At 38.5% G+C, this 18290-nt stretch overlaps 2 protein-coding genes and 1 non-coding gene across 4 annotated transcripts; 1 reads left to right on the top strand and 2 right to left on the bottom strand.

Annotated features, from left to right (window-relative positions):
- Positions 1-3680: 3680 nt before the first annotated feature.
- On the bottom strand, positions 3681-3787 carry LOC125593709. Its single transcript, XR_007329607.1, has one exon. It is a non-coding gene; the product is annotated as a small nucleolar RNA R71 (small nucleolar RNA).
- A 2690-nt stretch (positions 3788-6477) lies between these two features.
- On the top strand, positions 6478-9528 carry LOC106361448 (protein DMR6-LIKE OXYGENASE 2-like). 2 transcript variants are annotated; one of them, XM_013801192.3, is made up of 4 exons: positions 6478-8046; positions 8238-8816; positions 8901-9021; positions 9264-9528. In XM_013801192.3, exons 1-4 carry the CDS (start codon positions 7651-7653, stop codon positions 9398-9400), a joined length of 1233 nt encoding a protein of 410 aa, XP_013656646.2. In that variant the 5' UTR covers positions 6478-7650; the 3' UTR covers positions 9401-9528. The 2 variants fall into 2 exon arrangements, with proteins under 2 accessions (XP_013656646.2, XP_013656645.2); XM_013801191.3 differs by having other exon boundaries at positions 7479-8046; positions 8901-9049; positions 9221-9528.
- Positions 9529-16951: 7423 nt separating this feature from the next.
- Positions 16952-18200, bottom strand: LOC125592582. Its single transcript, XM_048767836.1, has 2 exons — positions 17553-18200; positions 16952-17398 (listed from the first exon to the last, which is right to left on the bottom strand). The coding sequence occupies exons 1-2, from the start codon at positions 18198-18200 to the stop codon at positions 16952-16954; spliced, it is 1095 nt and encodes a 364-aa protein (XP_048623793.1).
- Between the last annotated feature and the right edge of the window lie 90 nt (positions 18201-18290).

The raw sequence follows: 18290 nt of genomic DNA, 5'->3' as shown, positions 1-18290 counted from the left end.
CTTATATGACTTGTGTGGGAAGAATCGAGCACTCTCCAGAGAACGTCTGGTGTACTGACCAAAATTTCGGATTTTCTTGTATAGCGCGCTATGGTATCCTTGTCGGATGTAAGAGAACATTTAGTTTTTATGAAAGGTTTGACTACGAGTTCTTTTTTAGAGAACGTTTTGGACTTGTCCGTCGGGGCCAATCGACGGGCATTTTGTATTTAAGAGTCACAGTTGGACTGTGTATTTGGATAATATCTTTCGAGAAATATTTGCGATGTCTCGCTTTCTCGAAGATATGTCTTTTGCTGTGAGATGGCTATGATCTTCGTTTTTATAGAAGATGCGTTTTTCCGGTCTTGCTTGACCATGAGTATGTGTGAATTATGTAGGAATTAGTTTTCGTCCAAGGACTGCTTGGACGGTATGCCCTTATCTTGGGCGTTTCTTAGGCCAACCTTAGATTACTGTGACTTATTGCAAGTGAATCGTAAGATCGGAAGAAGGTAGAATTTATTGAAAAAGTTACGAAAATATCGAGTACATTCATGGATATTTCAGACTTTGTCTTTTCCTGCGAATAAAAAATAGACCGTCATATCAGCCTTAGGCTCAATCCTGTTCTAAAATCGTAAGTGGGCCGTTTAGCCGCGGTTCAGGCCCCTTTTGGGCCGTTTTGGGCCGTTATGGGACTTAGACGTTTTCACGATTTTCCCTAAGAAATAGCCGTTGTTTTTTCCGAAAGGATTCCAATTCCCCGTAGAGGTAAGGCAACTGGTGTTCAAGCTAACCATAGCCGTTTTATACGGCAGGCATGAATCCGTTTTGACGACCAAGTTTTTTATAACTTTTCCCGAAGTCATTCTTTGATAATCCTAAGCGAGACGAGACATGGGTATTGCGTCTAAGGGCCCGAGGATTGTGTTACAGGAACTTAGATGAGGATGCACGGTTTCGGGACAGGAGGTCGGTCCTCGCCCATGGGCGAGGTGACCTCAGTGCGGGTCGTCCTCGCCCATGGGCGAGGTGACCTTGGTGCGGGTCGTCCTCGCCCATGGGCGAGGTGACCTCGGTGCGGTTCGTCCTCGCCCATGGGCGAGGTGATCTCGGTGTGGGTCGTCCTCGCCCATGGGCAAGGTGACCCGTGTTGAGATGGTCTTCGCCCTAGGGCGAGGTGGTCGGTCCTTGCTTACGATTGAGACCTCATCCAGACTGATCCTCTTCTCACCGTTCCTCGGTTCGCATCCGCAAAAAACTGTCTTTTACTTGTTTTAACCGTTTTCCGGGAATGTCTAATTTTCAAGGATCGATCGAGAGTTGGTTTTCCAGGAACTTTCAGGCATTGATTCCGTCGTGACCGGTTTTGACCCCAACACTACACTTTTTATTTATGCAAGAAATGAGGTTAGTAGAGGAGAAAGTCAGATAAGATATGTTGAGTTGCTGGCTAGTTGTATTTGGTTGCTATACTAGGATAATGTATGATGTGCTTCTAAAGTTAGGATTCCTTTGATATGGTTAGCAATATTATAGAAGTGATGATTCCAAGTTTGAAACTTAAGTGAATCCCCGTGTTTTTAAACCTCTATTAGAGAGACTGCTCTAGTATGTTTTCCTTGAGGACAAGCAAAAGAGTAAGTCTGAGGGAGTTGATTGACCATGGATTTCACCCACTTTTAGCCATGGTTTATACATGTTTTTAGAGTCTGGGGGAGTTGATTGACCATGGATTTCACCCACTTTTAGCCATGGTTTATACATGTTTTTAGAGTCTTTCATATGCATTTGGACCCTTTTTAGAGAAATTACAGGTTCAGGTACTTATTAGAGGAAAATGATGTATTTGGAGCTATTTGGAGACCTTTTGAGCTTTGCTGGAAATAGAAGATGGTCGATTATTTATCAGAATATCGACCGACAGTTTCCAAGAAAAATCGATTGATGAAAAGCTCTTCTCATCGATCGACGGCGAAGCCACCCGCGAGTTAATGGCAGATTAGAAGATCGCAAGTTTCACAAAAGTTTCAATAATTACATTCTAAGTCCCTGACTGCCTGTTAGGCTATATTATTAGGGTTTTGTATTATTTTAGAGGCAGACTTGCCTAGAGACCTTTTTGGAGACCTAGTTTGGAGAGAAGCAACAAACCACCATTGGAGAGAGAGCTTAGGATAGGAGAGATAGATTTGAACTGCAAAACAGAGAAGATCTTGAACTCACTTGCTTTCATTTACTTTATTGCTTACTCTTATTATTCATTTTCTGAGTAGTCCTTACTGTTAGATTTAGGTTTCTCAATAGGTTGATACATGTAATGCTAACTTAAACTGTTGCTAAGGTGTTTAAAAATATAGTTCTTCATCTAGTTGTTCTTAAAGCTCAGTTTGGGATTGATCACCCTATAAACTTAGATCTTAGGATTAATTGAGATCAAGCCATTGCTTGACACAATACCTGAAAATAAACTAGTATGATATAACTGACTAGATACAAGCGATAGTTTGTCTAGTAGGTTAGAGAACACTAATCAAACCTGTTCGTAAAGCTATCTGGAAGAAGCGTCGATCGACGCAACGATAGTTCATTCCATCGATATTTTGAAAGGTGTATCGATCGATATTCTTTACGAATCATCGGTCGACACTTTCTCACGATTAACATACGAGAGTTGAAATCCGAGATCAAGATTAGATAATCTAATTGATTATATCTAAGTTTGAGTTCGAGAACAATTAATATCAATAAACCCCTAAAAACTAAAATTAAGTTATTTACTTATAATACCTGAGATTATACATAAATCTAGCTATTCTCGCAATTGTTAACAACCTCAAAACAAACCAATCGAGCAATACCCGTGCTCGCCAATCTATTTACTGCTTTAAAAACCTATTAATCTAGCTTTAATTCAAAGACTATAAATCTATTGTGTAATCCTAGAGTCTATGTGGATTCGATCCCTAAGTGCTCTTTCTTATTACCGTTAGATTAAGTCTAGAGTTTAGTCTAGATTTTGTTATTGCATTTGCTAAAGTTCTCCCTCTTATCCTGCTGACACATGTACTTAAGATGGATGACATGGATTTCGGCCGGACATCGATCGATGAAGTGACAACAATATCGGGCGACGAATCGACAGAAACATCGATCGACGCTTTCCAGAAACATCGATCGACGATACCCAGTCGGAATCAGGTAAGTTTTTCTTACCAATCATGATAGTGAGAAAGTAGTCCTAGGTGAGCCTAAAGGTGAACTAAGCAACGAAATTAGCCAAACCAAAAATGAACAGGGGACGGCAATCCCTGTTAAAATTAATTCGATCTTAAAAAGAGATCATGAAACAAAATTGCCTCTGCAAGACTACTTAAACCCTGGCAGGACCTATTCCAATAGGTCAGCCATTAAACTACCAAAAGATGATACCAAGAAATCTGTGGTTAGCCTCGAATACTTATTCTTTGTACATCAGAATCCTTTTTCGTGGAACCGTCTCAAAACACCCACACGATCACATCGAATATCTAGAAGATATGATGGATGACAAGTACAATCGCTGTAAACTATTTTCATTTTCCTTAGAGGGCGACGCCAGAAAATGGCTAGACCAACTACCAGCACGCTCTTTGACCTGCTGGAAGGAAATAAGGAATTCCTTCATTAATCACTTCTTCGATGGGACGCATTACTGGGATGTAAGGAAAAAAATCTCCACATTCCGACAAAATCCACGAGAATCATTCAGGAACGCCTGGGAGAGATTCACGAGTTACCAGCTTCAATGCCCCCACCATGGTTATTCAGAACCACATCTCATTAATAAATTTAGAGCATCATCACATGAAAAACGGCCAAAGAACCTTCGTCGAGTTTCTCCTGGGACTCGGTCATCAAACATATATCCATCGGTGGAGAGCTTGAACCTGGAAAGTGACAAGCTAGAGCTAGAATGGATTTGAGGTCACTGAAGCCAGTTTGCAATCTAAGAACCATGGTTATTCAGAACCACGGCTCATTAATAATTTAGAGCATCATCACATGAAAAACTTCCAAAGAACCTTCGTCGAGTTTCTCCTGGGACTCGGTCATCAAACATATATCCATCGGTGGAGAGCTTGAAGCTGGAAAGTGACAAGCTAGAGCTAGAATGGATTTGAGGTCACTGAAGCCAGGTTTGCAATCTAAGAAGAGAGGTTTGATGGATTCCCAAAATTCATTCAACCTTCATCTATGAAGACAATTAGGTCGAACTGTCGAGGGATTGAGAACAACCTCACTGTTTGACGCCTCACGGAGATGTATTAGAAACATCTCCAGTAACAGTGTTCCTATCTGAAACGAAGAATAGGAAGCCACTATTGTAAAACCTTCAGGCTGACTTAGAATTTGATAATTTGTTTACCGTTGAGCCATTTGACCAAAGTGCAGGAGTAGCTTTACTTTTTTATGGATGATTTCTAATTAAATGTTTTGTTTTCGAAAAATAAAATGATCATTGAGGCAATCACTGATGGAATTAAAATATTTATGGCGTTTGTTTATGGGGACCCTGGTGCAGAGCAACCCCAACTTGTGTGGGAACGTCATACACGTTTTAAGACTACAAGAAAGAAAGGAGCCAGGCAACGATCTGTTATCTCATTTCTGCCTTTAAAGCAGATTCTAAGTGATTGTGGAAAGTTAAGGTTTTCATTATCTAGAAAAATAATGTCTTGGGTTGGAAAGAGAGGAAAGTCAACCGAAAGATGTCGTTTAGATCGAGCTGTAGGAAATAAAGATTGGCATGAGAAATTTTCACATTCTTCTGTCCAGTAGTTATGACTGTGGGGATCGTACCATGATCGGGTCTTAGCAAGCATTCTTGTAAAACCGATAAAGGAAACGAAAAGATTTGATAAGCGTTGGTCAAATAGCGAGGACATGAGACACGTCATTTTGGAGGAATGGAATTCACATGACCTCCTGAGTGATGTGAATATAATGGCGTATATATCAAGTTTTAGTGGAGCGCTGAGCCAGTGGAAGAGGAAAAACGATGTAACTTCGGAAAAACAAGTGGAAGAACGTAAGGAGAAAGTGTAATCTTTGTATTCAAATGATGACGTCACAACTGAAGAGATAGTAGAGGCTGTTAAGGAATTATCTGATGCTCTTAAGGCTGAGAAAATGTTTTAGAAATAAAAAGTAGAATTCTTTAGTTAGGAGAAAAAGATAGGAACTCATGGCTTTGACTAAGCAAAGGTGGGCCAAAAAATAGGATTATGAGGTTGATGGAGGATTCAGGTGATATGGTTGAGGATGAAAAGGGACTGGTGGCAATTGTTACTAGTTATTTCATGCGCATTTTTGAATTGTCCAATCTAGAATAGATATATGAAGATTTAGTAGATGTTACTAGTACTATCATCAGACGATAAATTATGATCTTACATCTCTGGCTATAGAATGGGAATTTAAGCTAGTTCTTTTTGCAATGCATCCTGAAAAGGCTCTAAAGCCCAGATTGGATGACACCTTTGTTCAATAAAAAAAAAGATATTGTGAAGGGCGACTTAACCCATATGGTTATTTCTATCCGATGGCATTATGGATCAAGGTTTGAATGATACAAAATTTTGTCTCATTCCGTAGAAAGAAAAACCTACTTAGATGGCCCAGTTTTGGCCAATTAGTTTTGTGTAATGTGAGATATAAGATAGTCTCGAAGGTCTAATACCAGAGACTCAAAATGTTTATTCTTTTTCACGGGAAGATAAATCACGTACAACATTATGATCGCTCAAGATATGTTTCAAGTGCTTCAGATAAAACCAAGAGGGAGTAATAAGAGAATGTCAATCAAAATGGACATGAGCAAGGCATATGATATGATGGAATGGGCTTTCATAAGAGATGTAATGGAGAAAATGGGTTTCTCGGCTTTTTGGATAGAATGGATTATGCGGTGAATTTCATCGTCAAGTACAAGGTCCTTATGAAAGGCTAGCGCAAAGGTAATATTGTCCCAGAGAGGGAACTATGCCAAGGGGATCTTTTGTCTCCTTTCATATTTATTTTGTGCACGAAAGCGCTTGTTACCCTTCTTAATCATGCAAAGAATTAAGGGAAGATAACGAGGATGCGTGTGTCACCCGCTAACCCTCATTTTCTTTGCTGATGATAGTCTTTTCTTGTGTAAGGGGGAGCCATTTGAATGTGAAGAAGTTATGAAAATAGTAAGGCTATATCGGAAAGATTACGGGCAACATATAAACTTTGGTAAATCATGTCTACTCTTTGGTAAAGGAGTCCCTGGAAATGTAAAGCAGGCGATTAAATACTATCTTGGGATCCAGAGAAGGTGGAATGAGTTCTTACTTGAGAATACCCGTAGATATAAGTGGCTCAAAATGTAAGATGTTTGCCTTCTTAAAGGACATGTTGCAAAACGGAGTTAATAGATGGTCGGCACAATGGTTATCAAAATGAGGAACTGATTTTCTAATTAAATCAGTTGTGCTAGCGCTACAGACCTATGTTATGTCCAGATTCTTTCTTCCTTTAGACATTTGTGAGAACTAGCATGTGTCATTGCTCATTTCTAGCGAAGTTCTGACCTTCCTAAAAGGGTTTTCATTGGGCTGAATGGGAAAAAAAATAACTCCAAGAGACGAGAGAGGTATTGGATTTTGTATGATCCATGAATTCAACCTGGCATTATTAGCATAACAATAATAGAGACTTGTACAATTTCCTTATGGGGTTTGCGTGGCAAGTATTATAGGCTTAGCTCGACTTTGTTAGAAAGTTCTACATATGCTCTCTCATATGCATGGATGAGCATTTCAGCAGCGAGACCGCTTTGGAATTGTGGATTAGACAGAAAATTCATTAAGGTTATGAGGCTAAATCATGGGAGAATCCATGGATTATGACGACACCTGCAAGGGCGGCCACGTTAAATGCTTTGGTTATTCATCCTAGAATCCCTATTAGTGATTTTATTAGAGATGATTCAAAGGAATGAGATGTGGAGAGGCTAAAGAATTTTGTTGGGGCCGAAAACATTCCTTTAATTGGGAGTTTGGCCATAAGCCGCACTACACATCGAAATACCTATTGATTGAGTTTTACGAAGAGCAATATACTATTAAGTCGGGAAACTAGGTTACTAAAAACATTTGAAACATTGGAATGAGGTCATATATTCGGAACTGAGTATCACTAAGCTTCGCTTGGAAAGCTAATGCTCCTTAAAAGATGAACCACCTTATATGGCAGTTAGTAACATGACAGATAGCTGTAACAAAGAATTTTACAATCATATGGATACTTTAAAGTATGCTTCTAAAAAATAAATCATTTATTTTAAGAAAAAAATATAGAAAATCTTTTATTTTAAGAAAAAAATATAGAAAATATTATTTATATCTCTAAATATAGAGAGCAAGTAGCATTTTCTATACTTTTCTTTAAATTAGAAGAATTTTATTATATAGTCATACATTGGACCAAATTCTTCTATAATAATGTTCTATTTTAGAAAAGAAAATATAAACATATACATTGGAGATGTGTTAATTGAAAGATTTTTTTTGTTGTCAAATAAAAAGTAACGCTTAATTCTGTCAGTCAATAAAACGTGTCAAGAATTTCAATATTTGAAATATGTTGAAGCCTTGAATGGTTCACAATATCAAATACAATTCAGGTCTTGTTAAACAGCGTGCCGTGCATGTCATACATACTTCTATTCAGATTATATATATGACATGTGGGAATATATTATATAATAACATCTCTCTCTATCTCTATATCTCACTTCAGATTCACAGCACAATCACTTCCCCAACCATGGAAGCTTCTGCAACTTCCAAGCTTCTCGTATCTGACATCGCCTCCTCCGTTGATCACGTCCCTTCAAACTATGTCCGACCAATATCTGATCGTCCAAATCTTTCGATTGAAACATCCGGTGATTCCATCCCTATGATCGATCTCCAGGAACTCCATGGACCCAATCGAGCCGATGTTATCTACCAAGTTGCTCATGCATGCGCTTCTTATGGCTTCTTCCAGGCAACTCCATGCTTAATTCACTATGCTTCATTGCACTGCACTTCATTTTAACTCGAACTGGCTCTGTTTTACTGCATTAAAAAATTTCTCCAATTTACTATGCTCGATTACTAGACCCTCTGATATTTGTTGTTGTAATAGAAGACACACTGTTTCGTTGAGTTGAAATGTTATTGTTTCATTTTTTCTAGATCAAGAACCATGGGGTGCCAGAGAAAACAATAGAAAGAATGATGACGGTGGCAAGAGAGTTTTTCAGGCAGCCAGAGAGCGAAAGAGTTAAGCATTACTCTGCGGATACAAAGAAGACGACGAGACTCTCCACAAGTTTCAACGTTGGCTCAGAGAAAGTCTCTAACTGGAGAGAATTCCTCCGACTCCATTGCCTTCCTATCGAAGATTTCATCAGCGAATGGCCTTCGAGTCCAGTCTCATTCAGAGAAGTTACAGCTGAATATGCCACAAGCGTTAGAGCCTTGGTCCTCGTACTTCTCGAGGAAATCTCAGAGAGCTTAGGCCTTGCGAAAGACAGTGACTGTAAGGCAAGCAATACATTAGGCAAGCACAGCCAACACATGGCCTTAAACTACTATCCACCCTGTCCTCAACCCGATCTAACTTTCGGACTTCCCGGACATAAAGATCCAAACTTGATCACTGTTCTTCTTCAAGATGAAGTGTCTGGTTTGCAAGTCTTTAAAGATGGTAAATGGATCGCTGTTCATCCTGTTCCCAACACTTTTATTGTTAACATGGGTGACCAAATGCAGGTACTTGGGAGAAAACAAATTAAATATTTCATAGGTTTCTTCACCATCCTTGTGTTAAGTTTATGTGGTTGATTCTCTTCTCAGGTTATCAGCAATGACAAATACAAGAGTGAGCTACACAGAGCGGTTGTGAACAGCGACAAGGAGTGGATATTGATACCGACATTCTACTGTCCTTCTTTAGACGCTGTTGTTGGCCCACAACCAATGGTGGACCCAGCCAATTTTTTTAGGTGTGTCAAAAGTTTGGGCTTCAGCCCAGCATAAATAAGTAAGAAAATGGTATCTAGTCGGTGTGAGCTCAGGAACGAGGGGTCAAGCCACAAAGCTCTTAGCCAACTAAGCTACATTTTCTTAATGCATAAAAGATAAACTCTTTATTATTTATATTTAACATGTGTCAGGTGACACCCCTTTCTTACACGTGGGTCCGCCTCTGCCCACAACAAGAGCTGATTAATGAGGAAGAAGAGTCTCATGCTGTTTACAGAAGCTTTACATATGCTGAGTATTATGAAAAGTTTTGGGACAGAGCACTTGCTACTGAGAGCTGTATTGACTTGTTCAAAGCTTCCAAAACCTAAGACTGCAGTTTAGAAGATGTCATGACCGAAACAAGAATGTCCACCTGTGTTGCAGTTTCAATTTATTTCCCCTAGATTCTCTGAATGTTAATTCAATCTGTTTAACAAATAAAACTAACTGTTCTTCATTTATTTTGTCTCAACATCACTTCTCATTAACAAACCTTATGCTTACACTGGGCTGTCAATATAATATTGTGATGACCCAGTATAATACAACTTAAGAGCATAAATGAAATAAGAAAGGGCTTCCTTCACTACTTTATCTGCTATCCCATTTCTTTCTCTTGATTGGAAGACAAAGCGGATCTCTTAAAACTCATTTAGTCATAAGTCTATAGGGATAGTTCAAGTACCAGCTATACCTCCTCACTATTGATGTCTTTGATGAGTTTCTTAGAATCTGATTCAAAGATAAGTCTCTTTTACCTCAAGATCTTCATATTTAGCATGGCCATCTCATTGCCTCTGATTCTATCAGAGTTCTTACTCTTGGTAAGGCTTTGTGTTATTAGTTATTAGTTATTACGGACTGCTATAAGGACAATGCGGAAACAAACAAAGTAAAACTACACACAAATTTAACGTAGCTCATTAAATTGGCTATGTTTACAGATAAAAAAAATCTTATTATTAGAATCAACTATGTGTTTTTTTCGCACATACGCGCATAATTTTCTTACGAATACTTATTAATTTATGTTTTATTAATTCAAAACAACATTGATAAGTTATTATTTATGTTTTCAAATAGATTAAATCAAACATCAAATTATTTATATAGGATAAAAAAATTCATTAAAATATACATGTTTATTATTGTATTGAAATTTGAAAACACATACATATTAGAAATATTTTAGAAAATATATTATACAAATATTTTTATTTGATTAATATTTAACTATTATTTTATATCTTAATTTTTTAACTTTTATAATAGAAAGTATTATTTCAATATAATAACAGAATTATTAAGAATTATTAATATTTAATTATAAATTGTTTTTATCTTAGTCTTAAATTTTTATAATAAAAAATATTATTGGGACAATTACAAAAATACCAAATTATAAATATCCTTATTCAAATTTACCTCTCCAAGCTATCCAATTTTACAAAAAATAACATTTTCTAATAAAGCAAAAGACGAACGTACCCTTATATTAAGTTTGTTTCATTCTTGGTTTCTTCTCTTGATCACGACAAACAACAACAATAATTTTTAGCGAGCTTGATTTCAGGCGAAGAATTCGAGAATCTCTGTTCGAGTTGCTCCGCTTTATTAGGTAAAATCGATTACTATAGATTCTATGAATCCGTGGAAGCACCAGAACCGCAACCATCATGCCCGATAGATTCATAGGCTCACTGATATCACTCAAATTACTCTAAGGAGTGAATTACTCTCTCAAATTATAGGTTCAGATGTAGTACTTAGAGATCGAATCCACAGAGATAATAGAATTACACAATAGATTATGGTCTTTGAAATATGCTAGATTAATTGGTTTATAGGTTTTAAAGCAGTAAATGAATTGGTGAGCATGGTTATTGCTCGATTGGTTTGTTTTGAGGTTGTTAACAGTTGGGAGAATAGCTAGATTTAGGTATATTCTCATGTATGATAAGTAAATAACTTAATTTGGGTCTTAAGGGTTTATTGATATTAATTGTTCTTGAATTCAAACTCAGATATAATCAATTAGATTATCTAATCTGGATCTCGGATTTCAACTCTCGTATGTTAATCACGAGAAAGTGTCGATCGATTATTCGTTACGAATATCGATCGATACACCTTTCAAAATATCGATCGATCGGGCTGTCGCTTCGTCAATCGATACTTCTTCCAGAATCCTTTACCGAGAGGTTTGATTTATATTCTCTAACTCACTAGATTAACTCTCGTTTGTATCTAGTCAGTTATATCATACTAGTTTATTTTCAGGTATTGAGTCAAGCAATGGCTTGATCTCAATTAATCCTAAGATCTAAGATTCAGGGTTTATCAACCCTAAGCTTAGTAGTAAGAACAACTAGATGAAGAACTAATTAAATCATCCTAACAACAATTTAAGCTAGCAATACATATATCAACCTTATGAGAATCCTAAATGTAACAGTGAGATTACCCAGTCATATTCAAAAAAGACATGGTTATGATGGTCTGAATAATATTGCAATAGATAAATAAACAGAACAGAGTAAAGAAACAAAGGGAGTTCAAGATCTTCCCTCTCTCAAGGTGTACAGATCTCTCTCTCCAATCCCAAGCTATCTCTCTCTAGAATAGTATGAAGCATACCCGTCAATAATGGCTTAGAAACAGTAAAATAGAGTTTCAGGTCGTCCAATGGTATATTGGTAATATATGGTGACTTCTGGGCCTAAATTGGTCACGAAACAGCCTTGGCCTGTTTTCTGGGATCACTGTCGACCGACACCAATGATGTTTCATCAATCGACAGTCCTTCATCTCCTCGACAGCTTCCTCTCGCGAGGAAGACTGACCACTCTTCAGTAAAACAGGCATAACCTCTGCTAAAGGATGCTGATTGACCTTAAACCGGTGGCATTGGAAAGCTAACTCAAAGCTCTATCATGTGTCAAACGATAGGCTCAATCTAATGGTAAGAAGGTTTCCATCCATAGCTAAGAATCTGATGCATCTGTGCAGATTTGCACTCAAAAGGCTCCTAAATCACCATATTTCTCCAGAACGTACCTGAACCTGTAAACACTCTAAATAGACTCTATATAGCAGTAAATATATATTAAAACACTTATAAACCATAGCTAAAAGTGGCTAAAATCAATGGTCTATCAACTCCCCCAGACTTACTCTTTTGCTTGTCCTCAAGCAAAACATACTAGAGCAGTCTCTCTGAGAGATGTTTGAAAATAGCAGGGATTCTCATGATTTAAAACTTAGAATCATCACCTCTACAATATTGCAATCCACATCTAAAAAGTTCTAATCACAAAATCACATTATACCATATCCTAGCTTAGCAACCAAATTCACCTAGCCAACAACTTAGCAAATCATGTCTGACATTCCCCTCTACCAACCTGATTTGTTAGCATAAATAAAAGTGCAGGCTTTACTTCGGGAGTATCGATCACAGGATGCAAAGATTTTCAAACAAGTATCTGGATCTGCAGGTAAAAGTTAGTTCATATCTTTTCTCTCTACTAATTTCTCTCTTTTGTCAAAGTCTGCTTCCATTACAGGATCATTGACCAAGATTGGACAGGCTTCCATGAATCAAACCTTAATGGTGGTTGCCACCAAGTCCTGTTCACTTTTTTTTTACCTATATCCAAGAATTCATGTGAATCGAACCTTGATGATTGCCGCCACCAAGTCCCGTTCGAATTCTTTTTATTAAAATCCTTATGAAGCAAGCCTTAATGGTTGTAGCCACCAAGTCATGTTCGGATTCCACATAACTAACACCTATATATATATATATATATTTTTTTTCTTTTTTTCTTTTTCTTTTTTTTTCTTTTTTCTTTCTTTCTTTTTCGCTTTTTTTTTTTAAATAAATATCTCTACCTATAAATCTAGGGTCGAAATAGAGAGTGAAAAGGTAGAAATCTACACAAGGCTTTACCTTCCAGACTTGTTTGAAGAATCCGATCCATGTATACGAAGCCCAAAGACAAGCAATTGTGTCAAGTTTAGTGTTGGAGGTCAGCTTTGGTTCCTTCGAACAATCTCAGAAAGTATGAATAGTTGACAGGTTGATCCACTTTAGTATCTTTAGTACTATCTGCAATCAGTAAGTCTAGAATGGTGCTAAAGAGTGGTTAGATAACAAGCAAAAATCTAATAAGTTCATTATCCCCTTCTTGACTCAATAAAACTCTTTTGAAAACATTTGATAAGACTCACAATAAACTAGATATCAGTAAACATCCCCTCAGACTTAAATTACACTGTCCCCAGTGTATATCCAGTCGGAGTTATGGTGAGAACTAATCGTAAGTACACAATTCAACAAGTTAGAACAATATACCTGACCGGGTTAAGTGTCAATCGATGGAAAGGGGTTACCATCGGTCGCTGCAGGTGATGTACTGTCGATCGATATCGACATACTCTCATCGGTCGATTTTATAATCATCTACTCGGATTTTTTTTTTAATTAATTTAAACTAAATCCTAAATATTCTAAAACTAGAAATAGATTGCCTCCCATTCAGCGCTTATTTTAAGTCTTGAGCTCGACTCGAGGTCCGATCTGTCTAATTATTAGGAAGAAAGCCTAAGTTTAAAGGCCTGCTAATTGGCGGTTTAGCCCAATAGTGTTTCACTCGTTGACCATTCACTGTAAATTCTTCTCCTTTATCGTTTATAAGTGTGATGGATCCATAATGTTTGACATCCACAACAGTGAAAGGACTTGACCAACGAGATCGGAGTTTTCCGGGAAATAGCGTAAGCCGAGAGTTATATAACAGCACTTGATCATTTGGTTCGAAGTGCCTGGAGATGATCTTTTTATCATGATATGCTTTCGTGTTCTCTTTATAGATCTTTGAACTCTCATAGGCTAAGTGTCTTATTTCATCCAGCTCGTTAAGCTGCATTAGTCTCCTTTCGGCAGCTGGTTTGATGTCGAAATTTAGTAATTTTATAGCCCATGCTGCCTTATGTTCTAGCTCAACCAGTAAGTGACATGATTTTCCATAGAGTAGGTGAAATGGGGTTGTTCCTGATGGGGTTTTTGTATGCAGTTCGGTAGGCCCAAAGTGCATTGTCCAGTTTTCTAGACCAATCTTTCCTAGAAATTCCTGCGGTCTTTTCTAAGATTTCTTTGATCTGTTGATTTGAGACTTCTACTTGTCCACTTGTTTGCGGATGGTAGGGTGTAGCAACTCTGTGGTGAACTCCGTTATTCCGGAGTAATCCGTCAAAAACTTTGTAAATAAAATGGGAGCCACCATCGCTTATGACTATTCTAGGAACTCCAAATCTTGGAAAAATAATGCTCTTGAAAAGCTTGATAACTACAGATGCGTCATTTGTTGGGGAAGCTACTGCTTCGACCCATTTTGATACATAATCAACAGCGACTAGTATGTATTTGTTCCCGTACGAAGAAGGGAAAGGACCCATGAAATCTATTCCCCAATAATCAACGACTTCTACCTCTAGGATAGACTTCTGTTCCATTTCATGTCTTTTACTGATTTTCCCCCTTCGTTGGCATCTTTCGCATTCTGCTATGAATGCATGAGCATCGTATAACATGGTCGGCCACCAGAATCCAGCCTGAAGGATTTTTGACACCATTTTAAAGGTTGCAAAATGTCCAGCGTAGTTGGATCCATGGCATTGGAATAAAATATCAGAAATTTTAGTTTCGGCGACGCAACGTCTATATATCCCATCAGAGCAATGTTTGTAGAGATATGGCTCGTCCCAGTGATATCTCCTAACTTCTCTTAAAAACTTCTTCCTTGTATACCCTCTCAACTCTTCGGGTTCTATGTCAGCAGCTGAATAGTTCATTATATCAGCGTACCAAGGTCTGCTCTTTGAACCTTGTCCGACTGCGTGCACTTCCCGATGCAGACTTTCATCTATGGGGGAATCATGGTCAGGGTGCAGCTCGTTGTATGCGACGTATACTTTTATATCGAAGGTGAGGGTTATTGGATTTATTTCCTTATTTAGATCATCTGGAGTGTCGATCGACATAGCATTGTCGTCTTCGACCGACATAGCATCATCGTCGTCAATCGACATAGCATCATCGTCGGCGATCGACAGTTCCTCGGAAGTGAGACAAATATTTCCGACGAATGAATCCATTTGATAAACGTTTTCTGTTGGTAAGAAGTCATCGATAGGAACGTCATCTTCTATTCGTGTCCGGGAAAGATGATCTGCAACTCCGTTTTCTACTCCTCTTTTATCTTTAATCTCGATGTCGAATTCTTGAAGCAGAAGGATCCATCGCAGGAGTCGTGGTTTCGCATCTTTCTTTTGCATTAAATATTTAATTGCAGCGTGGTCAGTATGAACGATGACTCGCGAACCAACCAGGTATTGGCGGAACTTTTCAAATGCATAAACTACATCAAGCAGTTCTTTTTCTGTTGTTGCGTAATTCCTTTGTGCCTCGTCGAGTGTTCGACTGGCATAGTAAACTGCATGTAGCTTTTTGTCTTTTCTTTGGCCTAGAACTGCTCCTACAGCGAAATCGCTCGCATCGCACATGATTTCGAAGGGAAAATTCAAGTCAGGTGCTTGTACGATGGGGGCAGTTATCAAGGCTTTCTTTATTTCCTCAAAAGACTTTACGCATTCTGGTGAGAAGTCGGATTTAACTTCTTTACAGAGGAGGGAGGTGAGAGGTCTAGCGATTTTGCTAAAATCCTGTATGAATCTCCTGTAAAATCCGGCATGCCCGAGAAAACTTCTCACGTCTTTTACGCTCGTGGGTGCAAGAAGGCCGGTCATTACCTCAATCTTCGCCCGATCTACTTCTATGCCAGCAGCAGACACTTTATGTTCTAGGACGATTTCATCGTTAACCATAAAGTGGCATTTTTCCCAATTCAGAACGAGGTTCTTTTCTTCACATCTTGCCAAGACTTTACATAGGTTATCGAGACAGTTTTTGAAACTGGATCCGTATACCGAAAAATCGTCCATAAAAACTTCCATGAAATCTTCTATCATATCCGTAAAGATTGACATCATGCATCGTTGGAAAGTGGCAGGGGCATTACAAAGACCGAATGGCATTATGCGGTATGCAAATGTTCCGTAAGGGCATGTAAAGGTGGTCTTTTCTTGATCGTCAGGATGTATAGGGATTTGGAAAATCCAGAGTATCCGTCAAGAAAACAGTAGTATTGGTGATTTGCCAATCTTTCCAACATTTGATCAATGAAGGGTAAGGGAAAGTGATATTTTCTGGTGGCAGCGTTTAGCTTCCTATAATCGATACACATTAGATGTCCAGTGACAGTTCGCGTGGGAATGAGTTCGTTTTTATAATTCTTAACCACTGTAATTTTGCCTTTCTTAGGTACAACATGCACTGGGCTCACCCAGTTGCTATCCAAAATTGGGTAGATGATTCCATCATCTAGAAGTTTAATAATTTCCTTCTTAACAACTTCTTTCAAGTTCGGGTTTAGCCTTCTTTGATGTTCCACTGACGATTTGGAATCGTCTTCTAAGTGAATCCGGTGCATGCACAGATCTGGAGAAATACCAGGAATATCCTTGAGAGAGTATCCGAGGGCTTTCCTATACTTGCACAGTTTATTTAATAACAACGCAAGTTCTCCGTCGGTTAGGTTGGCATTTACGATTACAGGATAAGAATTATTATAGAGAAAAACATACTTTATTCCGGCGGGCAATTGCTTTAACTCAATTTTTGGTGATTTTTCGGGATTCCAATTCTCTAGAGGGGATGTTTGTCGATCGACATCGGCTTTTAAATTTCGATCGATTTTGATTTTCAAATCGTCATCCTCCACATCATCGACATTTTCTATTCCTACATTTGCGTCCATTTATCGCGCGTATTTATCAGCTCTGATGTCAATGCTAAATGTTTCCTCTTCGGTAGATATGAGCACTTTTTTCAGGGGATCATCTGAGCATTGGTCTATGAAGGATTCTTCAGCCAACTCAGATATATCGTCCACGTAAGAAGCTTGTTTATCGATTAAGGGTCGTTTTATTAGTTTTTCCATATCGAAGGTCATTGGAATGTTTCCAATGTTTAAACATATCCGACCTTCCTTGACGTCAATGATTGCACCAGCGGTAGCTAAAAATGGTCTACATAAGATGAGGGGATCTTTTGGTTCATTCTGGTATTTCAACACAACGAAATCCGTTGGTACGTGACAGTCGTTAATTCTTACCGGCACGTCATCTAGTACTCCCTCGGGTATTCTAACGGATTTATCAGCAAGAACCAAAGTTAGTTTGGTGGGTTTGAACTCGTCGTATCCCTGTATCGCGACAGAGTGTAGCATGAGATTCACGCTGGATCCTAGGTCACAAAGGGATCGAGGAAAACTCTTGTCTTTGTATGTTGCAATCTAGGACAAAACTGCCCGGATCAGGTCTCTTGATCGGGGTTTGGCCTTGGATTATTGCACTTACTTCCTCTGAAACCATCATGACGCTGTGTTCAGCAGCTGGGAAGCTGTTGGATACCATGTCTTTTACATATTTCTTAATCGAAGGTGCTACTTTTATGGCATCACTAAGTGGCATTTCCAACGTGATTTTATCGAATGCTTTCTTGCAGATCGCTTTATCTAATTCTCGCTTAGGTTGCGTCTTGTTAGGAGGAAAGGGTGGCAAAGTCCTATACACTCTCTCTACTGCCGACTTGGCAGGAGTCGAGCGTCGATCGGCATTGTTTTCATTCTGTCGATCGATATTTATCATAGTCGGTTGATTGACATTATTCCCTTCTTGTAGATTGATTTCCACATCTTCTTCCAACTCCTCCTCTTCTTCATCGAGGTTAATCGTTGCCTTTTCAGCTTCGGGGGGTTTTTCTGCAGAAGTGATTTCTATAGCGCTCGGGGAAAGGCGTTTTCCGCTTCTTAGTAACACATAACAAACTTGGCGTCTCGGGTTGGTGTCAGTTTTTCCAGGAAGGAATTTTTCATCTTTTCTGACAAACCCAGCGTTATGCGCAACTTGGCTATCCAATTTCTTGACATGGTCACTCAAAGTTTCAAACTTATCATGTAAATCAGAATATACGGAATCCAATCTTTCATCGAGAACCGCAGTCATTTTCTACTGGCCTTTTAGAAATTGTTCCATCATAGATTCCAGCTTGCTCTTATGAGTCTGTTCTGCCTTGTAGGTCTTTGTGAAGCTCAT

This window comes from Brassica napus, chromosome C9 (genome assembly GCF_020379485.1).
Source record: "Brassica napus cultivar Da-Ae chromosome C9, Da-Ae, whole genome shotgun sequence".
In the NCBI taxonomy this organism is placed as follows: domain Eukaryota; kingdom Viridiplantae; phylum Streptophyta; class Magnoliopsida; order Brassicales; family Brassicaceae; genus Brassica; species Brassica napus.
The sequence above is the reverse complement of the archived record's forward strand: the minus strand, read 5'-3'. Positions and strand labels throughout refer to the sequence as shown.